Genomic DNA, 23,949 nt, shown 5'->3' with positions numbered 1-23,949 from the left:
ACACACAAGAATTAAATCACCCGAAAAAAGGTCTAGACGTCGGTCAATCACAATAAATACCCAAAGACCGCTGCAGTAGGTAAACGCATTCCTATCCGTGCATATGTTGAATCAGCATGGAAACACAGAGGACTCCAGGAAGCTGTGGTTGGAGAGTCACTCCGTTGATACAAGTCATCTTCTTGCAGACATAGTCAAGAGGACTTCTGCCGCTTCGTCTGAATGTCTGGACGCTGACAGCAGTAAACCTTCAGCCCCCTCATTTCCTACAACCCCCCCAAACAAATACACACAAACCACCACGTTTGCCTTTGTTAAAGCCTCTCTTGTCCTTTTCCTTCAACTCTCTTTCTCTGCTCTACTTGCACTGCTGCATGCCCCTGTGCTCCTCAGTGGACGGGAACAGGAATGTCTAGTTTGTGTAAATGCTGGTGACACACCATCCAAACAAATTCACATCCAATTACATGTTTCCCCCCTCAAACATTCACACATCCCAGTATTATCAAGCTAATCCCATGCATTTCCATGTCAGCACTTTGTTTTTATTCTACTTTTCCAACGGACCGATCGGCTCCAGCAGAGCATCTTGGTGGCTGTGGGTCACGCTCATGTTGTACAACAACACTGAATTGTTTTCTTCATCAGCTTGCGTCCAGGGATTAAGAAAAAAAAAGGAAGAAATGGAATTGTTGAGTCAAAAGGCCAAAATGGTGGTGAGATCGAGCTGGCAGACCAAGAAGGCACCGTCTCTTTCCTTAGAAAGTGCTTCAGTGAGAGTACCGGAGATCACACCAATCTTCTTTTTGTTTAACACTGTTTAGCTCTGTCCAAAGCTGGAAAAGATCCACCTACCTGCAATATGGTTTATCTCAATTAGTGTTGGAAAGCTGAGGCTAAGCTAACCATCTCCTAGCCCCCCTCCCCAGCAGCCTCCCATGTATTAGCTTACATTTGGGTCACAGAGGTAACCAACGGTTTCTTTAAAAAGACCATCAATCAGCGTTGTTTGAAAACCCCCCGTGAACGTAGAGTAGAGGGTCACCGGGATGAAAGACGTAACATTCCCAAGTCTAACCGAAGCCACTTGCAGAGGCGTGTTGCTGCAGCTTGTTGGTCTCCTTAAAGAATCCCAGCTGCTGCAGCTAACAGGTGCCGGCAGGACAAGCAGATCACGGCCCCTTACCGCAAAAGCAAATCTACCACACTACCCACATAAATGCAATAAAATTTCAGTAATAAGTTTAAGAAATCTCTCACAAAACAGTCCAAGTCCAAAACAGAAGCTTGGATTTAGTTTCTTTGATAAACTTGAATTAAGCGGTTTGAATGCACAACAATGGCGGCTCCTGAAGAGGTTCTGTGTCAGATATCGTTGAAAGAAGACCAAAGAACGGCGGAGATGTTTTCGCTCTTCTCCCGACCGGCGTTGGTAAAAGATTGATTGACAGATGGTTTATCAATCACCTGCGAAGTATTTCGGGTTTTTTAACCGCCTGCCATTTTCCATCAACAGCTTCTCTGATATATAACGGGGGTTTTTCAGAAAATGAGAATGATGACGAGATGAGCGTTGAGAATGAGGTGGCGAGAAAAGAATGGAAAACTAATAAAGACAGATGATGTAAAAGAGGAGCATCGGTGGAGTTGATCTCCTGGAGATTATTATTAATGCGTGCTGGCTCTGCATGGAGATTGCTCTGTGTGAGCGATGACGTAATGACGTGACAAATGTGTGTGAGAGAGAAGGCGATGACAGCATTGGTGTTGGCATGAGATGATGATGATGGTGAGGATGATGAAGTAGACCGTGAGCGATCGATGGGAGTGCAGAACGAAGCCGAACCGGATGAGTCATAAGAAACAGTTAATGAAAGAAAGAGCAAAGGAGGGAGGAAGAGAGAAGGGGAAAGAAGCCCAGCCATACAGGAACAAATGAAAGAGACGAGCGACGAGGAGGAAATACTCAGAATGAGGTTTTAATTAAACACAACTGAGCGGAGGAAATAGAAGGGAAAGAAAAAGTCAGGGGCGGGTCTCAGCAATATTTGTTGAACAGCCAATCCAAAAGGTTGTTTTTTCTTTGCATTTTCTTTTTTGATCCCGTTTTACCACATGTACTGCAGACAACCGGCTGTGTCCAAATGGCTTGACGCTTCAATGAACCGCAGCTATTTCGTTTGAAGAAGAGCGATCTTCCCCTTTCCTCCGGTATAAGTCATTTAGGGAGGAACCAAAACCATACCCATTTTTAGATCTCCGGATTTCAAAATCAAAGTCTGTCTTTCACCAGCTGAATGTGATCAAATATAAAAGTGAGAACAATTCGGTTAAAAAGTTCATTCTCAGCTTTGGACACAGCGAAAAAGTCTCCCCCTAGGTCCATTTAAAAAGCTATGATGCTTGATTAAAAAATAATACAACTTTACAATTTTCTTGTATGATTTTCAGAATCTAATAACAACAATAATAATAATTAAAGATGAAGAAGTCGTCTTATCTGTACTTAAGCCTTCTGACCCGACGCTAAGGTATTTCTAATCTCTTTCTTTAAAGCTCGCACAGATGCATTGTGGGTGCCATATCTTTAAAATCTGCTCTGTGTCGAAGCAGTGATGTTACAGCAAATATTTGGCTTCTGACTGCTGATGTAAAGCAGCTGTTTTGGCGTTACCCGTGAGGGTGTGGACAGACACCCAGCGGGCTTCAAAGAAAGCAGTGGACCATGGAAGTCCGTGTGAAGCAAAATGATGCAGCGCAGTGACGGGAGGCATTTGGGATGTGCGGGGGTCTGTTTTCGAGGGTTGTTTCTGAGTGGACTCTGTCTCTTGTTTGTCATGCGAAAGATTAGAAATCAGCGCGAAAATAGTTATTTTATTGAGGAAGCGCTCAGAGAATTATCTCCAGATAAAAGAAAGTAGATGGAGTGCGCTGAAATGACCCTCGGACAAACACCGAACTGTACATTGTTAATTCACAAAGCTCCGATAGAAGTCGAGAGACGCGTGATTCTGCAATGTATGATCAAGCGTAATAAAAACAAAAGTTAGAGGCTGAAAGAAAAGTCTTGGGACATTCAATTGAGCAACCCTTGCAAGAATCCCCTTCAGTGTCAGCGATAAAACAGCAGCTTTCATTTATAAATTGCCCGCAGTTGTTTTCTAGAAAACTAGTTTGACTGTGTGAAGCACAGCTGTGTGCAGCTACCATATCACGCTTGCTCTTACAGTCGCTTGACTATTGAAGGGCTTTTTGGACATATCTTTACAACTGAGAATCACACAAAAGCACTCTTTCAAGTCTCGTGTTTACCAGAGATGTGCTCAAAGGGTTCTTTGAAATAAGTTAATCAGCATGAAAAAAGCGTAAAAGAATGACAAACCGGGACCGAAACGACCGGTTATTCGCCGAAGCGACAAAGAGGGTGGCAGGGATAGTGCAGCGTGTGCTATGGGCGTCGATCAAAAGCTAGTGTCAGTCATTGTGCTCACACAGTGTTGTTTGGTGATTTCCAGCTGATACACAAACACAAAAGACCTCCGTGTCCGGTGTCGACCACCCTCCCAGTCCTCATTCATCCCTCAGGCCGAGTTCCAGTCAAGCAAGCGCCCCTCCAAATCAAAAAAGAAGCGTACTTTCTGTAGCTTCTTTAGCATCAGCCACTCGTCTAACCTGAAACACCAGAAGCCTCTGTGCTCTCACGATACATGTAGCAAACGCCAGACTCTCATGATCTTCAGGGAATTTCCAGAGAGCAGAAAACTCCCATGAGAGGAACAACGTCGGTCGCCCGTTCTCAGTCTTGTTCATACACACAGCACATTCCCGGGTGTTTTGCAAAACGGGTATAATAAAGCGAACATTCAGCATTCCTGCAGTATGCGGCTTTAACTCGCACTAAGTCCTGCGTAAAGCCCGAAGTGACTTTGCTTCTCCACGTCAACACGTTCCCCCCGCTCCAAACAAAGTCGTGCTGGTCTGGAGCGAGCGCTGGAACCAACAGAAGCCAGACTCGTGTTAATATTTCCCACAAATTTGTGCCGTTGACGTGCAGCAAACTATCCCGACAGCGCTGACCTTTGAGGGGACGGACAGCCAGAAATTGGGGGTTCTGTTGTTTATTAGCCCCGTCTACTTTTATTTAACCTCCTCTGTCCGGGTACAAGAGTTGAACTTAGGTTACAACGGGCAGCGCCGCTGCAAAAACCCTTATAAGGATGCAGAACCTCGTGGGATCAGCATATTTGTACAAGAGGCATTTACAGACCAAATATTGTTGCACATTTGGCTTTTTTTCTTCCAGCCTCAGCTGAAAACTCAGCAGTGGTTCTTTTGGGATAAACAAGCCCAACACTGTCTCCGTTATAACACGGCTTTTAAAAAACAATTCGGCTGCGTCTGATGAAGTTGCGGCTCCATTACCTCAATCAAGGATGACTTTGTGTACAAAGGCTTTTATTGAGTCGTCTCAATAAAGAATAAAGAAAGAATAAAATCCACACAGTACACTTCTGTGACTCGTTAAAGTCTTTCTGTCTCATATCGTCTCTCGGCCACATCGTCGCCATTGGCTCGGCTTTTCATCTCTTTCTTTTATAATTCAGAGAGCGGGATACTGGCACAAGCACGACCGTGAGATGAAAGAGTTTAATAAACACAGGACTCTGATGAAGTCACCGCGCTGCAAGCACAACGGCTGAAACTGGTAAACGGCTTCGTTTTCGACAGTCTAAACAAGACACGTTTGAGGCTCTCCACCCTGCAGACCCACCAGCTGTGTTCTTTATGTAAAGTACATTTCTAAATGAAAAAGGCTGCACTTTTCTCTTCTTTTGGTCCTTTAGAGATGATTTAGTGTAAACTGCAGCTCGGCCAACCAGTTTTGTTGCGTTAAAAAACTTTTATCTTGAACACCATCTTTTTTTATTTTAGTTTTCTGATCTTACTGCATTTTTCTTCCTTAATTTTTTCTTTATTTTCTAGATAACATTTTAACAAAATTGATCTAACTTTTATCGTAATTCTATTTCATTAGTACTACTTTATTTATTTTTATTCTTCCGTTTTAGTACATATGACACCATTTCTACGTAGAAATACTTCTGCTCTTTCAGGTCCTTGGTTTTGACTTGTGCTCTGCAGGCCGTTAACACGAGAGCCCGCGAGAGGCTTTTGATGGGAGACGTGTTGTAACGTGTACGTGCACGTAGAAGATGTAGAACCTGCGGTAACGGACACGTTAAACAGATGTAGCTGTTGCAGTGAGGCACAGAGACACTTTGCAGAAAGCCAGGTCTCTGAATCTGTGAAGACGTGTTTACACGGTAAAACTTCTCGACTTTTTCACGTGTACGTTATAATCTGTGTTTTTGTGGCGAGTCAGCATAAACCGACACGGCCCGAGTTCTTCCCGGGAACAATAAAACAGATTGAGAAGATATCGCGGATGATGGCGTTTACGTGCACGAATGAGGCAAGCATCTATGCTTTCGGTTTTATGTTTTTATGGAGGTGTGAGCAGACGTTTACCCGATTACAACGCCCACTTCTTCACAGGATGATCAACAAGCTGAGATGAAATGCAGAACCTTTTGAGCAATTCCGCAGGATTTGATGTTCGTGGTACACGCGTAGCGTTTACTTTGATTACGACTCCGTCGGCAGTGTGATTGTGGACTTAAAAGTAGCAACAACAAAAAATCTCCCCCGCCAAAAAAGCTAACGTACGTCACGCGCTGAGGTTGCATTCTGCTGTCCCAGAGAACGCAGCTGCCATTTAGCATGATATGTCTGTCTTTGTCTTTTTTATGACGCACCCATACAGGTATTTGCTCGTGTGAAATGAAACTTAAAAAACACAGACTGTGAAACAACGCCGCCCCTGGCCTACTTTCATGTTTGTGTCCTGAGGAGCAACAAGAAAGCGCGTTGTTAAAGATAAGATCAACTTCATTAGTCCCGCAGCGGGGACATCTTGCAGGATTACAGCAGCAGAGTGGACGCTGCAACAAGAGACATGAGTCGAAAACTAAACAAGAAAGTAAAAATAGATTAAAGGTGACACACAGAGGGAGGAGACAGAGGATAACGCAACAGTCAGCGGTGTAGGAACTCCTCCACTGTGGGTTTCATGTTTGTGATTGTGGCCAGTACAGAAAGAGACACAAACAAACAGGAAGGTGAACTCGAGAGCAGACTCGGAACAACCCAAAGTCTGGTCTGTGTGAAACGAGACTCTGAATAAAAAGCAATGAAAGTTTGATATCCATCTGTTGTTTCTCGTGTGTGCTTCCTCGGCGGTACACAGCGAACAGGTCTGCTATCAGTGACTGGCATCGAGGCATCGTAAAACCTTTACTCGCTGCTTCTAGACACTTCCCAAAAAAAGACATTTTCACGCACACTGAATCTGGACGACACACACACACACACACACACACACACACTGCCGGTCCAGGCCTGTCGGGGTCGAGCAGCATATTAAAGTATTGGGTTGCAGCTCCTGCTAATCTGCAGAAGAAACGCTCCTTCATGTGCATACTTGTCCCTCTTTTCCTCTCAATCCTCTCTTTCAGTCCTCCTGTCCACGCTGACTCTCCTCTCTGTTTCCCGAAACCTTTTTTTTTTTCTTCACTTTTAATCCTCATTCCTCTTCTTCTCTCCTTTCCTCATAATTGTCCGTCATCTTTCGTTCTCTGGGAGGTTTTTTTCCCACCAACTTCTGATTTTTGGCGCTGCATTCTCACGCACTCTGAAGTCAAAACGGTAAGAAAAAGATATTCTAAAGTTTGGACACAAAAGGCAAAATACTAATAATTTGACTTGATGCATTCATGACGTTTGACGTACAATCCTTTGATTTAAATTGTTTTATTTAATTTATAAAGTACTGGTTTTGCTCCAAACTGCTGCAAAAAGATAGACGTATAAACCTACACATAGAGACATAAATGTGCATCGATGTGGAGCTAAATAAAGCAAGATTCAAATAGAAAGACGTTTAAATCAGAATCAGCTTTACCATGTGTGCTTACGCATACATGGAATTTGTCACCGGTTTCCACTCCGCTCTCAATGTACAAACACAATGTACAAACACAAATTTACAATAAACAAGAAAGATATATGTGTAAAGAATCAAAAAGGGCAGCAAAAAAAAGTCCGCTCTGAGGAGTTGGAAACAACTAAAAGCCAGAGAATAAAAGTGGCTCAACTGGTCTTGCATATTGTGCAGTACCAAGACAGAGTTGCATTGTGGGAGGTGTAGGGTCTGGTGTTTTTTGGAGCTCGGCCCACGAGGACTAAAAGTCAGGTCATCGCTGCAACACCTGCTGTGACATCTGTACTCTGGAGAGGAGGCTGTACAAGTGGATGAGACGAGCCAAGAAGGATTTACTCACAGCAACCTCTCATGTCTCTGTTATTTATGCTTTTTTTTTACGTGTGGCTGCAGACAAAGTGTGAGGAAACCAGACTATTTCTGTCCGTCTGTTCTAAACAGGGAGAGAGAGGAGAGTTCAGGGTTTATTTGTTGTTGGTGTTTTTGCAGCTGGTGAGGTTTTGAAGACTTATGGCTTTACAGGCTGTCATAAGCCCTTAGAGAGAGAGACACCCACACACACACACACTGCCCTGGTGGCCGTACACACACACACACCAACATAAAGGTCACGCTGGCAGTGAACTTGTCCCATCAGAGGCTGCAGGACGATACCCTGGAAACAAAAAGCAGCCCACTTAACGAGGGTCTCTCAGAGTAAAACCAAGATGAAAACGCATAAATATGACTTAATCCCAATGTGCTCTCTGCCACCAGGAAGTGACCCTCTAGCGAGGTCAGTCGTACAGTATTTATTGTTTAAAAAAAACAACGAAACATCACAAAGCGTTTCAGTGAGTCCTGGCTGATGTTTAACGGTTAGAGAGTTGAAACCCGACTCATCGGATCCACTTAAGTGTCTGTAACGATGTGTTCACACCAGGTTTGACCACGGGATCGTTTGTGGTTGTTTGTGTCAATCTCTGCCGAAAAACCAACTGTTGCTGCTTTCACGATTGCTGCTTTCACTGTTGCTACTTTCACTGTTGCTGCTTTAACTATTGCTGCTTTCACTGTTGCTACTTTCACTGTTGCTGCTTTAACTATTGCTGCTTTCACTGTTGCTACTTTCACTGTTGCTGCTTTAACTATTGCTGCTTTCACTGTTGCTACTTTCACTGTTGCTCCTTTAACTATTGCTGCTTTCACTGTTGCTGCTTTCACTATTGCTGCTTTCACTATTGCTGCTTTCACTGTTGCTGCTTTAACTATTGCTCCTTTAACTATTGCTGCTTTCACTGTTGCTGCTTTAACTATTGCTGCTTTCACTGTTGCTGCTTTTTAGGTTTTAAGAAGTGATTTGATAGAGATCACTGATTATACGAGCCTCGTCTCAGGCAGGTCGTTTCCAAAGCCGAGGGATCCTGATAGCAAAAGCACGGTCACCTTTTAGTTTTCAGCCTGGACTTTGGAACAGATCCACCTGAGGATCTCAGGCTGCTAGCTGGAGGCCAGTGAAGAGAAGCCAGGATCGGGGGGGGGGGACGCGAGAAGCCCCGCTGCTGCGTTGTGAACTAGCTGGAGGCGAAAGAGTGACTTTTTAGTTGATGCCAGAGAGGAGGGAGGGGAGGGAGGGACGTCACCAGTCCGTCAAACTGCTAACAAACATTCTGGAGAGCAAGAAGTGTCGGAGAAACACATTTCAGGGGCGCTAAGTCACCAGAGGCCATGTTGGTGCCCCTCAGGCATGCATGCCGTGCGGTCCTGCTTGTGACCTTTTAACCCATATCCTCTCTTTAAAAGAGACATCCCTGAAACAAAAGGTGATAAAAACTAGAAGTTGCCTGCAGAGCTGCTCCTTATATAACCGCTGGAGTGAGATATCTGGCTCACCTTACAGAATATATACCCAGGGAGCCGTCTGGGTTGTCCCAGAAGCATCTAAAGAAGACAGATTTACTAGGACTGCTGCTCCTTTGTTGCAGCCGAATGCTGCTCACGGCAGCCGAGAGAAATACTAACGACGTGGCTCCACAAAGAAAACAACACATGGCGCTGGCATCCACTTGATTGAGGGACAGGAGAATTAAGAAAAAGTGAAATTTGCTGTAGATCGGGATCGTTGTTTTTCAAAGATTGACGCTTCCTGTTCTTTAGTTTCAGGCTGTTTCTGCAAGCTTTCCTTCCTCCGAATGTAAACAAGACGACTCAATAAGAAAACCACTAGAAAGTGGTTCTGTTGTATTTTTGTTTCATGTATTCTGTCTCTATGACGTTTATGATTCTCTCCCGGTTTATAATGTATTTTTTTTAACTGTAATGTCTGTCAGCGGAGTGCAGATGTGTGCAGAATTACTGCCAATGCTAAATCCCCCCCTTGGGGACAATAAAGTATATCTTAATATATATCATCCTACTGTTAAATACAGAGAAGAAGAATGTATAGAGATCCTTTCTCACGATCACAACCAAATTATCTTGTTCCATGTTATCCTGACATATCAATGAATATTTTGACATGCGAAAACATGTCTTTTATCTATTTTCTTATATAAATAAATGTTAAATTACTCTCGATGTAAATATATAAAAGGTTTTGCTTTCATGGATCTTTATGGTACAACAACCCCTTTCTGATAGCGAGGATCGGCTGGTATAATCTGGACATTGGCGTCTTTCGGTGTAAATTTCGTGAACGAAAACGAAATATGTTCGTCAATGACCAAATCAACATGCGATATCATTGCAGTTTAAGAAACAAAAACCTTTTCAAAATCTCTTTGTTTTCATTGGCGATGGAGAGGAAATGTAATATTCGATTTTTATATTTTAATGGAGCAGTTTTGTTCAATATTTTGGCGAAAGTTGTTTGCTAATGTTCAATATAATCTGATGACTAAAAGAAGAATAACTAAAGCCACACTAAAATTACTTCTAGTTTCTTTGAGTAAGTAAACTAAAAACGTGACTAAAAACGTGAGGTCGACGAAATGTTATTAAAAAACAACTAGCAGGAACATTTGACGACAGACTACGACTAAATTAAGAAAAACTAAATCGGACAAATTTAACTCTAGTTTCATTTACATCACGCTCTCGTCATCAAACTGAAGCCTTCATCATGTGGGATTATCTCATGATGTCAGCAACTGACCTTTCAATTAAAGTGCAGAATAATGACTTCAAGCTGGAAACAAGCCAGGAAGTTAAAAGCTGCTGCCAAATGTATCTCACTTAAACCACCCGTGGAGCCAAGAACGTACCGTTTATAACGAGTTACACCTGATTACAGCCGTGTGTTTAGGTCTACGTTGTTTCTGGTGTTTTGAATATGAAAAATGAAGACTTAATTGGGCACAGCCAGAGTTTTATCTGAACTGTATTGCGCCATGTTGAGTTATTTTGTTTCCACGTCTCCATGGACGTCTCCGACTGGAAATGAATTCTCAAATCGTCTCATTCATTTTCTCTAATCGAGTGTCTTTAAGATTCAAGCAGGTTTTTTATGACTTTTACTGCGAGCGTGTAAATATCCGACCGCACATTATGCAAACCAGATGCACATGTGAGAGTAAGAAAACGCTGTAAGTGGACGATAACTCTGCGTGGCGGCGGTGTTCACCTCTCAATGTACCTCGGGAGGCCGTAGAAAGCTTCCACCGCTGTGCAGAACATGAATTATGCACGAAGCCTCGGCGGAGTTCACGCTTTAGCCATCCGACAGTTTCCCATGTGAGCGTTTAAGCTTCTACAAGACAGCAGGCGGGAACTCCTATTGAAAACATGTCGCCCCGAAACGCTTGAGCCCAAGCGGCTTTTTTTACATTTCTTTTTACTTTTCTTGTTCGACCACAGCCACATGCTGGGCTAGAAAATCTCGAGGCAATTTCCCCTCTTTTCTTTAAGTGTGCGTGGTTCATTTTCTGCTTTCGGGACATTGAGGCGGAGACGGGCACGACACGCCCGGTGCTTTGCCGTATTGGGTTCCCCTTAAAGTAAAGAGGGTATACACTGCATTCACACACACACACACACACACACACACGCCAAACCCCAGAGCCATCACCTCCAATTAGCCGCGCTGCGTCGAGCGTTCAGTTTGGGGAGAAAACGGGCTCGCTGCCAAGCGTAACACCACGGTTAGAGCTGGATGACCGTTGTAAAAAACACCGGTGGAATTCATCATATTCAAGGTTTTGTGGCCTTTCAGCACATTAATCAGGGAGATTTATACCACAGGGGGGGGGTAGTGCCTTGCTTAAGGGACTTTAGACCACATGACCAGCAACAGGTGAGTAAACCTGTGATCTTATAACTGAAAATACATTCAAAGGAGCGACTGAGGTTTGATTTACAAAGTGAGAAAGACAAAAACAAGGTCAACAGAAAGCGCTCACGTGTGTGTGCGTGCGTGCGTGCGTGTGTGTGTGTGTGTGTGTGTGTGTGTGTGTGTGTCTCCATCTGGTGAGATGAAACGGAGTTAGAATGATGATGTATCGCTGAAATAGAGCAGAGACGGCACAGAGAGGAGGCGTGTGCTGTCGGCAAGAAAAGAGGGAGAGGTTTATTTTTGGGGTTAATTACTGCGCTGATGAAAGTAGGAGGAAGAGGAGGAAGAGGAGGAAGAGGAGGAAGATGTGGCCCGTCTTCTAACTTCAAACCAGACTTAATCAGAACCTTGTTTGGAGAGCGATATGGCACATTCAGACAGCAAAGAACGCCACATCGGACTTTACAATACTACCATATACACTGAAGTGACAGAGTGGTGTTGACAGATGCCGTTTTCCCACAATGCAATGCATGACAGAGTGGGAGGAGCTACTCCCAGCTGCAAGAAAGTGACTTCTTGTTCGCCAAAATACTTCTCTGTGAAGATTTTTATTCACAGTAAAAGCAGAGTTTAGACGCCGTGAGGAACTTTACAGCGTATGGAAGTCATGATTAACTCCACACTCGTTATCAAAGTCAAATGAAGCCGTTTGTTCTCCTCTCACATCGTTGTTGACCTGCTGCTTTTCTTTCAGGTGACAGAGAACATCATCTCCAAACAAACCTTCATAGGTGAGGAACTCTCTCTCTCTCACACACACACCACAATGCAACAACCGCCATTTTTATTCTAACACTCCCCCCTCCCCTCCCCCCAGGGGCCAGAACCATGCCTCGCCCCTTCAACACCTCGGGGTCAAAGTTCATGACCTCGGTGGCCCAGAGGCCGTCGGCCCACTTGACCCTCAGAGACAGCAGCTCTCCAGGTGAGGCGTGTTTCTCTAACGGGGGAATGAAGAGTGGAAAGGATTATCACGGCCTGTTTGTGTTGAGATGTCAGAGGTTCATGAGGTCTGTGGCTGCTGCTGTGTTCATGATTTGTAATCTTTAAACATCACATCGTTACACATGCACTCATGGTTAATCATTTATTCGTAAACCGTTTATAAACGCGTGGAAGCTTTCATGAAGTTCTAATTGATGATTAAAATACTTTGTTAAATGTTTAATATTTTTTAAAGCATCTATAAAAATGTACATATTATAGTTCGTTAATAATTGGTTTCTGTTCCATCTATTAAACATTTATTGATGTTTTACTAACGATTTTTTTAACAATTAACAAATACTTGATGTCATTTATGAAATGTTAAACGTGTGCAACAAAGAACGTAATAGTTTACTGATGTAATCAGAGTATAATTGTCCCTTATCAGCTGTGATTCAATACTTCATTTACAGTCTAATTATTTCACATTACTGAAACTAATAATAAGAATTATAGCGTTAGTACCAATAAGTAATAATGATTCATGATCATTTCATTGTTAAAATAACTATTAAATAAAGTTTTCATTTATTAATGATGGAAGAAAAGAGAGAACGTGCGTGCGTGTGTGTGTGTGTGTGTGTGTGTGTGTGTGTGTGTGTGTGTGTGTGTGTGTGTGTGTGTGTGTGTGTGTGGAGAGAAGAAGGAAGAGAGGCTGATGTTCGCATACACACTTGGCCTGCATTTCTCATAAGGAAGCAGGACAGAAAGAGACTTTGATGGTCTTAAGAATCACATTATCCTACAAATGTGAAGGAAACAATCGTGTGTTGGGGAAGTTAGTGCATTTACACACACACACACACACACACACACACACACACACACACACACACACACACACAAAGTAGAGAGACAGGAAATGATGCAAACATGCACAGGAGGAGAGATGCTTGTTGAAATATGTAAAGCCCGATGCAGACGAGCTGGTCTCTCTTTTACATCTATATATAAATATATATACATATAAATATATATATTTTATTTTCTTTCCTCACCACCAGGGTTCCCTCCCTACCCGATCCCCACGCCGGGTCTCCACCAGTCCTGTCGCCACGTAGTCCGCACGTGGGCCAATCAGAGCTTCGGAGCTCACCTGCACAACATGTCGCTGTCCAACGGGAAGCTGCGAGTGCCTCAGGACGGCCGGTACTACCTGTACTCACAGGTGAGCGGTTCACTTCGGAGGAAAACCTCCGTTTGTTCTTGCTTTCATGGAGATATGGAGCAAACCTGTTCCTCTTTCTTGCCAACTACTTGTTTGATATTTGCAATTCAGCTCAAATGACAAACGAGAAGAAGAAATAAAAGCTATAAATCCACATTTTGGTAATCCTCACACATTTATGGAACATTTTTAGGATTAATAAATCAGATAATGGTGTTTTTTTTTTATGCATGCCTCTACAAAACGACTGGAACGAGCCTAATATCTACTATATCTCCCTGCTCGGCTGTCTGCTGCCTCCAGGTGTATTTCCGTTATCCGTCCCCAGCAGCCAGTGAAGGAGACCAGCGCAGCGTCAGCCACCAGCTGGTGCAGTGCGTCTACAAGAAGACCTCCTACCCGAGTCCCATACAGGTACGTGAGCCGCACCATCGTTCTCAGTGCCGTCGAGTGGTCCGCCAACACCCGTCTTACCTTTTCAACCGTCCCCTGTTCTTTGCATCCAGCTCCTGAAGGGGGTGGGAACGAAGTGCTGGGCTCCGGACGCCGAGTACGCCCTGCACTCCGTCTACCAGGGGGGGCTGTTCGAGCTGAGGGCCGGCGACGAGCTCTTCGTCTCCGTCTCCTCCCCGACCATGGTCAACGCCGACGACTCCTCCAGCTACTTCGGCGCCTTCCGCCTGGACCTCTGAGAGGAAGGGATGGGAAGAATTACTTTTAAAAAAAGGAGCAGATGGATAAATGGGACGGGGGCCTTTTGAATATCCGTGTACGAATGTCATTTAAGGCAGAGCCGTGGGATCTTGGATTCCTCAAAGTTTGCTTGGACGGATACAATGAAGGACGGAAGGATTGGGGGAAGGAAAATTACGCTTTTTGGATGTCCAAAAGAGAAAAAACACACTAGAAACCTTATAAATCGATCAAAAACACGAGGCCGCCCTGCTGCCCGTTTCCCCCCAAAATAAGATGAACCTCAGTGTCTCTCGCACGCCAGCGAAGCAGTCGGGAACCCCTCGGATTTGGATTCAAGACCGAAGAATGTACACGTAACACACAATAGAAAGTGAAATGATCAAAGCAACTGAAGTGGAATAAACGTCTTTGTTTTAAAGCGTGCCATCAGAGCGCTGTACATATGAATGGCTGAGACTCTTAGACAATGAACTGCGGTGATTTTGAAAGTAATTCTTATGTATTTTACGCTGACTGGACTTAAAACCACTTGGAGTTTGCCGAGGACTTTACACTAGAGCTGTGGATTGTATGCAGAGACTTTAAGAGGATGAGGATTGCTTCGTCTGGATACAGAGTGCCTTTTTATTTCACAAACGAGTCTGCAAGGAAGAGGAGGAATGAAAACCAGGAGGAGGCAGAAATCTTGTAAAAAGGACGATAAGGATGAGGGCGGTGTGCAGCCCGACCGGCCTGTGGTGTTGATCTCTCTTCTGTCTCTTTCACTTCACAATCTCTCTCTCTCTTCTCTCTTCTCTCGTAAAGAATGTTTAACATCTCGTCCTTCTGGTTCGACTCTGCGAAGCTGCACTCGGTTTATGTTTGAAGGATCGGTCGAGCGAAACAGAAACAAAACAGAGCGGGAGCAAGATGGCGGCTCGTCGCACAAACACAACAACACGGACGCCGAGGTTGAGATGGTTTCGAGCCGCTTCACACTGAAAACACGCTCACTGAAACGTCACTCGACGCATCAAACAAGAACCACTTTTGCACCAAATTCTGCCAAATATTCTCTCCTGCAAATCACTGATGAATGAAAGATGTCACGCAACATTAAAAATAAAGTCCTCAGGAGATTTGAAGGCACATAAAAATACAAAAACAACATCTGGACACCAAAAGAGAGACTAGAAATCTGAGCAGACCTGCATCGTTTTAGCAGATAAAACATGAAAAGAAAACTCTTGCAGCTTTCTTGCCAAGATTTTTAATGGAGGACAGAGGACAGTTAGCTTAGCTTAGCACAAAGACTGGAAGCTGTTTCCACTCTTTGTGCTAAGCTAAGCGTCACTTTGGCACCAAAGTTAACCTTTAAGTTCTTTACAAGACAGCAAACAGACCTCTTCCTTTAATATGCAACCAGCAGCCACGCACCGTTCTCGTGACCGTGAACCCGACGAACAGCGAGCGCCAACAAGAAAACAGAGGAAACCGCTGACGCAGCAGCAGAGCTGGCAACACGGACACATTCACGGGAACACGCGCACCATTGTGACACTGAAACACACACACACACACACACACACCATACAAACCAGTTCAGCAAGCAAACAGGAAGAAAAGGTGAATTTAAGGGAAAAGGAGCGGATTCACGAACAAGACACAGACGCACATAAAGAAAGATTTGGATGAGTGAGAGGATATTCACAGACATGAACCATGCACGGACCAGCGCCGACTGGACCCCTACACGCTGTTTTTATCTGGCAACACACACACACACACACACACACACACACACCACCTCCAGACTCGTGTGTGTGCCGCAGACACACACATCATGCTGTGTCACATTGTAAAGACACAAGAAACACACGCTCATTTATCCACACTGCCATCTGGTAGTTGTCAGTGATCAGTCGGCGGCATGCAGGGAGAGTGTGTGTGTGTGTGTGTGTGTGTGTGTGTGGACCCATGTTTGTTCAAAGGGCTCAGACAATTCATAACACTAACACACACATTGTGGAGCTTCTATTAGTTTTCCCTGAGAGAGAGCGCGTTCACACATAGCTGTGTGTATTTACTCGATGCCGGGTCACCGTATACTCTGGTTTGTTTCACAGCACACACACACACACACACACACACACACTCTCTTTATTTTTCTGTGCAAAGCACAAAATTGGAGGCACATTTCACTGAGTTTGATTGCTGTTGTTCGCTGCTATCTTTTGTTCTTTTTTCTGCCGGGTGTTCGAGCACCTGCTCACGTCAGTTTATTATCCGGGGTGAACTTCAACAATCATTTTCCTTCCTTGCACTCCGACCGGCACCAACAGATCACTGAAAACAATGTCGAGCGATGGCGATAATGCAACGCACACACACACACACACACACACACACACTCTGATTACAGTGGTGTAAAAGCCCCTTCGGGCCGGCTGGGAAAACGTTTGCATTGAATGTGTGTTTGTACTGGACGCTTGTGTAGCTGTGAACATGTGTAGCACGTTTGTTGCTGAGAAAATAAAGAAATATTTGAACCTTGAACGTGTACGTGGACTTTTACAGCGTGGAGAGCAAGTTTCCTGAGAAAATCAAAGTCATGAAGAACTATTGTTTCAAAAGGCATTTTAACGACGAGATCTCAGCAGTTACAACGTTCACACAGTCACATTTAAATGCTTCACAAATGGTGATATGTAATGTGAAAGAGGAAAAAGCAGAACACGTTTAGATTGGTTTTGGGAATTTATTTTCGGGTCTTTGCTTTTTTTTTGTTCGATGGTAGTTGATTTGTTTTAAAGGAGCAGTGTGTGGGATTTAGTGCCATCTAGAGGTGAGGCGGCAGACTGCAGCCAGCTGAACACCCCTCTGTTCACTACGGCGCCTTCAGGTAACGTAGAAACACTGAAGTCTCTCGTGATCTAGACTTCTAGGCCAATGCTCACCAGGACCTCGTCTGCTGCCGACTCCTGACCTTTGTGGATGTTTTGGAGCCTCGACCTTTCCCTCCGCTCACCGCATACGCAGCACCAACAGAACACTCACATCCACATGGTGGTCGTATCCGATTTGGGAGAAAGTGCAGCTCAAACTTACACTTCTCAAAGGAAAACAGCTGATTGGCCAATTAAAATCAGATCAGCTGGACAGAACTGCTTATTGGAGTGTCACTTCATATCATATATACGTGTATATATTTGAGTTAGGGAGTGTGTGTGTGTGTGTGTGCGTGTTGACATTTGAAACCAACAGTTAGCGGTCTGCTGTGAATCCAATAGGAGACCACAGCTCAATACTGTTGAACTTGGCAGTTGTGTTTGCGTTGTTGAATCGCTCCCATGTTCCATATTTACGTAAAACAATCTCTGTGTGTTATTCAGTCGGTCTTGTGTTTGGCTCCGCACAAAAGTGCTTTTCCATTTCTAAAAGTTCGTAGAGTTGGAAAATAGAAAACTGCCCGGCGGCCGGCCGCACGCATCATCCATCATCCAGCTCCGCTCTGAGCTCCCGTCCGTGAGACTCATGCTGTGTTCATATTTATAAAAGCGTTGCGGCTCGCTGAGCATCACTTCCAAAGGAAATCCATCACGAGACATCTTCCAGTTTTGAAATCGTCCAAAAGAAACAGTTTCTTCTGCTTGGAGAGTGAAAAACAAAAGCAAGCCACCGCTGGCTACTGGTGATAAACGCAGCAGATCATCGCCTACAATGGTGTTGAAACGCTTCCCTGTGGACTTGATGACATTCACTGGTTCCCACCTACATTAATAGTGTGTATCTTTGAGGACTAGTAACATAGAAACATTTGTAAAGTCAATTTTTCGATACGGTTTAAATCGTATCGGCTCAACTTGGCTTTTGGCAGATTTCTTCCTTTTCTTCCCGTGAAACGCGAATATGCACGAGTGAAATTAACGAAGGAATGTTTTCTTTTACTTTGCAAAAACTCACAACTGCTGCTGCTTTATTTGCCGCGCTGCAACGCAAACACCGGCGAACCAGAGGCCCGTTTAAATAACACACGACCGCGCCAAGCTCCTCATTCGTCCACAAACTTTACCCGCTGACGTAACGGAGTTTGAAGTGAAGAATTTCTGCTGCTGTCAGATTTATCTTTGTGATGAATGGACAGAGAAACAGAGCGTTTCCCTTCAAATGGACCTTTACAGCAATCAGTGTTTAAAAACACCAGAACAAAGAGTTGTTGATCAAGTGCTGTCAAAGTCACATCAGCAACGTCTGAAGTGACTCTTTGTATTCATGCAGACGTATGAACCGTGAGGGGTTCGGACAGGACAGCCATGTTGACTGCATTCAGTTTGTATCAACTCCGGCTCAACTTAATCATAAGACGAAGCAAAAGTTATCTTCTTTCTCTGCTTTGGGTCGCTGCGGCCGAGCCTTTCATCTTTATTATTGTAGAGTAGTTTAACACACACACACACACACACACACACACACACGTTGCCCTTCTACTGTAGACGCAACTTTAGCGAAACCTTGTTGAGCAATTTTCTCGGCAACAGAAATACGGCCGAACAGACTTTTTAGAACGAAGTCATGACGTTATATGTAAAATTAATTTGTCAAATTAAACACACAAAAAGACAAACTGTGCATCACTTTCACAACGTCGTTGAAGGTTCTACTTGCTGCAGCTTCACATTAAGTCACAGTGATTTTGCTCTGCATAGTCACATGACTCGTGTGAGCGATGGAGGCCATCGGTCTCAAACCCTTTATCTTGTTTCTGTGTTTTCATACGAGTGTTAACAAAAGACTTATTGCTGGTTGTATAACCTGCCCCCCCGATACAGTACCACCCTTCCTGAAACACACAAACCAGCCACCTACATGCATGTGGCTATCTCCATATCAGCATTCTCCTCATACACACACACACACACACACACTTCATATCAACAGTGCTGCCGTTCTCTCCACGTCTCCTGTATTATTACCCAGCATGCTCTCTGTTTTCCTAAGAGCCAGCCAGGAAATTAGTTTCATAAAGCTCCAAAGTGCGCGCACACACACACACACACACAAAAACCCAAAACATCCTGAAGAGACTAAGTGGGGCCAGACAAGCGCTCAACCTGACACACACACACACACACACACACAAACACACACACACACTTGTTTTTAGGGAGAACAATACTGGAGTTTAACCGACTACCGGTCATTGGAAATGTGGATTTGAGAATCAGAGGGAGTGGTGCCATCATACCTTACAGGGCAACTACACAATGCAGTTGTTCCTGCAGCGTTGGAGCCTTCGATAAGGTCGGGAAAGCAGTTGTTGCAGGAAGCTGAAGGAAACCACCCGCAGAGAATGAGAAAGTGAAAAGCCGTGTGGCTCAGAGTCTGAACTTTTTCACACACACACACGTCTAAAAAGAAGCAGAATGCCGTGAACAGCCTGGAAGAAGGGAGGAACCCGACCTGATGAAAGAAAACAAGCTGAGGAGACGGATCGGCCTTTACTTCTTTAGATAGAGGAACGGATATAAAACACTAAAGATATTTTAAAAGGAAATCATCACATTTTATGTCTGATGTGGAATTACGTCCTCTATCTTATTGTTTTTAATGTATTTATTTGTTTTTATCGTCTACAGATTGGTTGTTTTTCATGCTTCTTGTCATTGCTTTAGTATTCCTCAGAATGATGCATATTATTATTATTCTTGTCTTTGTTGTGTCATCGTTTGTCTTTCTTCTGAAGCAGACTGGAGGTCTGTTGCGTGAGCTTGTCGCTGCTTCTTGTCCTTCATTATCTGGATCTCATGAAGTCTCATGTGCGTGCAAATAAAACTAAATATGAAGAGAAGAACGCTTTGAATCGACACAATAGAAACACGATCTCCGCTCCGAACAGCAGCAGATACTCTGGCTACGTCACGCTCATCTCTTCTCATGTGACCTTTGACATTAAATGTTGCGCTCGCTCAGAGACGGCTTCGGGATCATAAATGAAAGGAGTCAGCTGACACTGCAGAGAGGAGGAGCAGGCAGCAGGAGTAACGGGGGACTTTTATTCTGGAGAATTTGGAGGAAATTAAATGTTTATAAACCGTTTTACAGCCACGAAATATAACTCGGCTCATTCGGGGAAGAGGAAGCAACGTTAAACCTGATGCCGTAAGGTTGCAACAGATATTTAATTGAGAAAACAAAGAGCTCTTCAGTTGAATATAAGAGAGAATGGAGGTACGAGAAGGTCAACAGGGCTGAAAATACACAAATAAAACAAAGAGACTAAAAACATGAGGTCTTCCACTTATCTAATGAAAATAAAGACTTACTGACTAAAAGGTACAACAAACTGGCACAACCTGTTCCTGTTCAAACAGCAAAACACCTCAACTATCAAGACGCCTACAGACATGTTTTGGTTGAAGTACGATAGATTTTAAAAGTGAGTTTGGGAATAGGACGACTTCACAGCGGGATTTATAAACACTGTGGTGAGAAGTCATTACACAACAGCTGTGTACTTACTGTGTAAAATAACTACTATTACATTTACTTCTTCTGTTTTCCACTTATCTTTAGGTAGACACTTTACAGAGCGATCCATGTTTCCAAATGAGATTATACTGCAGACTAGAACAAGAGTAATCTCATCTCGCTATCGTGTATCTGCATCTTCTGCGACAACAAAACGAAAAAGGAGTGAAAACACATTTCATTGACATACCAGACGTCTCCAGAAGCAGGTCGCAGATTGGGTCAAAGCTCTGCTGCTCCACGTGTGTCGGGCTGTCGACGTCCATTCACTTTTATTCATCCTGAAATTTGGAATCGGGGCAAAACGTACACATGCATCACCTAAAAAACATTTCAACAAAAAAAGGCATCCTGTTCAAAATAACTGTTTTTTGATACTAAAATGAGCTTAAATACAATCAAATTCAATGTTTAAAATGTCAACTTTGACTTACATTGCTCAAAGAGTGTCCCTGGGTATCTAAATAAAGTTGTATGTGCTTCATTGCTCTTTTATGATGGATTCAATCTCCATCAAACCTGCCCTCTAGCTAGCACTCTTTGGGCTAGCAGTTAGCTACTGGCTACCATTAGCTGCATTAGCTAACAGGTGTGAGCTGGAGTAGCTTGTTAAGATAGTGTTTTTACATATAGATATTACATATAAATATAGTAGTTTTTTCTATAATGTATATGTAAAAATAGTGCTTTACCCCAAAAAGTATGATTTGCTTACCAGGCAGGGCTAACGTCAACTGGCTAACGTCAACTGGCTAACGTCAGCGGGCTAACGTCAGCTGGCTAGGTGCATTTGATGGAGTAGCTGCATGTTGTTTTGTTCTTTAATCAGGGAAATTGGTCTCCAGACTTGTGCAATTATCATCTTCCTGCACACCTGTGCATGAAGCCACAGGTGCACTGTTTAACTTAAGAGAGTAAAGGAGGACTCTTTAAACAACTGTACGCTATTTATAGTATATATATATATATATAATATCATCTTTATTTATTTAGTAACTTTGCATGTGACTGTTTTCGTGTCATAAAAAAAATCACAACATCTGTCCAGCAGAGGAACACGCTGGGAGACATCGGATCCACTTCTTTGTGTTGAGGTCAGAATGAAGAACTGATCCAAGCCGTCCACACCGGGTTAAACCAAAGCCGCCAGAGAGAAGATGAATTCATGTGGCGCTGGTATATTTTAGATTACTTCCAGAGTGTGTTTTGGTGCCGTGAGACCACTTCCTTCCCACTTTTCTCTGGATTCTAACGCGGCCTTAAGAAAGAAGTGTCGCCTCAACTCTCGCCAGACGGCTGCGTGTTCAACCGAGGAATGTAGTTCTTCTTGTTTTCGTGCTTGTTTCATTTGATTAACTACCAGCAGAGGCCAAACAGGCTCAAACCCTAAAAAAGAAACTAATTCAGTGCAGAGAAATAACTATTTTGGCAGTTAAAGTTGTGCTGGAGCTACATTCTGTGCGCCTCGGCTCAGAATGTTTGAGGTACACGCTGCGTTTTGTTTTTTTAATCCTAAAAAGTCTCTCCCCAGGTACCAGGAAGGCATAAATAGTTCGTCAGCCTCTTCTTGAACTTCCCCAGACGGATGAGTTCAGGAGGGTTCAGACTGTTCCATTACCAGTTAGGTGTGGGCCTTCTGGGAGAGATCGGGTCTCTGAAATCCCTCATTGGAAGTGGGCTGTTTGTCGGGACGAAATCGGTTCCTCTCAGAGAATTTAAGCGTCTTAAAAGCTCCTTTATTTTGGTTTTACTGCCCCGCAACGTTACTGCTTTGGTGTTGTGTTAGTCAGCACCGAACGACAGCAGCCAAAACATTGATTCAATCTTTCCTCCAGGACTAAAATGAGAGTGAAGATGGGATTGTGTGGTCAGAAACAACTTCATTGGCTTTAGGTTGGTTCTCATGTAAAAAGGTCAGTGAGGCCTGGAAGGAAGAGATGCAACACCGTGAAGTGGATCGGATTGCGCACACACACACACACACACACACACACACACACCTACATAATCCTAAATACTTGCTTGCTTGAATCCAGCCCTCAGGTCACCTGTTTGCATGCAGCATGAAGGCTCAGAGGAAAGGTGATTTGACACTCCGTGGTGTAGTGAGACACCATGGAAGTTGGCCACGTCACCACACTGAAATGTTCTCACTGCTTTGTAATGCTGCACCGATGACAATGGCAGGCCTGGGAACCGGGGATGGCCGATACGAGCGAGAGAAGCACATGAAGTAAGGAGACTTGTTTCATAGAGAACATACCGGAGGGGAGAGACGCCAGGAACAAACAGGAAATGGATTATGGGGAGGGGGGGGGGGAGTTTTGAGGTGTGAGAATGCAGACACCACGAGCAGGTCGGTAACTGGAGCTCCATGTGAAGCCTCCAGAATACACCGAGTCATCACGAAGCAGCTACAATGCACTCAGGTTCCCCCAAACACACACACACACACACACACACTTCTTTAACTTCTCACAGAGGTTTTGTGGCCACGGAACGAGCTGCGACTCGCTGCCGGAGACGGTTAGGTCGAGAGTGACACCCTGACAACTGGAAACAGATGTTTTAATGAAGACATCACAAACCGCCGGCACCCGCCGCGCAACAACAGATCCGAGCTGGACAAGTGAGGAAGACTCTCGATGGTGTTGCATTCGATGCAGAGACATGAAATCAATCCGGTTGAAATGCAGATTGAATCCTGTTGGAAGTGAAGGATCACTTGGTGACGGTTGCTGCAGGTTAACGTCGTTTTGACCAGACCACACGGTGGGGCCGCAAGTCCGATATTCGATCTCCTTTTAGCTCCGTTTTTGGTCTCCACCAACTCCTGAGTGCCCAAAAACAAAAGGTCACGCTTCTCCAAACAGTCAACAAGTTAATAAATTAGTTATAAGTCAAGTTTCAGCATCCCTGGAATGTTTTTAAAGGACGTACAAAGCAGCTTCCAGGTGTGACGGGGTGGATAAATAAAGAGTGAAGGAGCCGAGGCTGCAAAGAAAGAGACAATTAAATCTGTTCCAATCCATCATTGGATCTATTTAGGTTTTTAGAAAAAGAATAAATCCCAATAAGAATATTTAAGAAGGAACAATCTATTGTCTTATATTTATATTTGGTAATAAAAACAAACAGGTATTTCATCAAGCGAAATGTAAAATATTCACAAGATTATGATCGACATACAAATAAAACACAGACACGTTTAACTCAGTG

General features: G+C 43.9%; 1 protein-coding gene across 1 annotated transcript in view; it reads left to right on the top strand.

Annotated features, from left to right (window-relative positions):
* The window catches only part of tnfsf10l (TNF superfamily member 10, like), a 39,461-nt gene extending 23,088 nt beyond the window's left edge, over positions 1-16,373 (top strand). Inside the window, exons 3-7 of the mRNA XM_079295684.1 lie at positions 12,067-12,103; positions 12,190-12,297; positions 13,364-13,527; positions 13,831-13,941; positions 14,034-16,373. Of these exons, the coding sequence (XP_079151810.1) occupies positions 12,067-12,103; positions 12,190-12,297; positions 13,364-13,527; positions 13,831-13,941; positions 14,034-14,219 (606 nt within the window). The 3' untranslated portion in view covers positions 14,220-16,373. The remainder of the gene's footprint in view (positions 1-12,066; positions 12,104-12,189; positions 12,298-13,363; positions 13,528-13,830; positions 13,942-14,033) is intronic.
* Positions 16,374-23,949: the final 7,576 nt, after the last annotated feature.

Source organism: Melanostigma gelatinosum (assembly GCF_949748355.1).
Source record: "Melanostigma gelatinosum genome assembly, chromosome: 23".
Classification (NCBI taxonomy): Eukaryota; Metazoa; Chordata; class Actinopteri; order Perciformes; family Zoarcidae; genus Melanostigma; species Melanostigma gelatinosum.
This window is presented reverse-complemented; position numbering and strand designations above follow the sequence as displayed.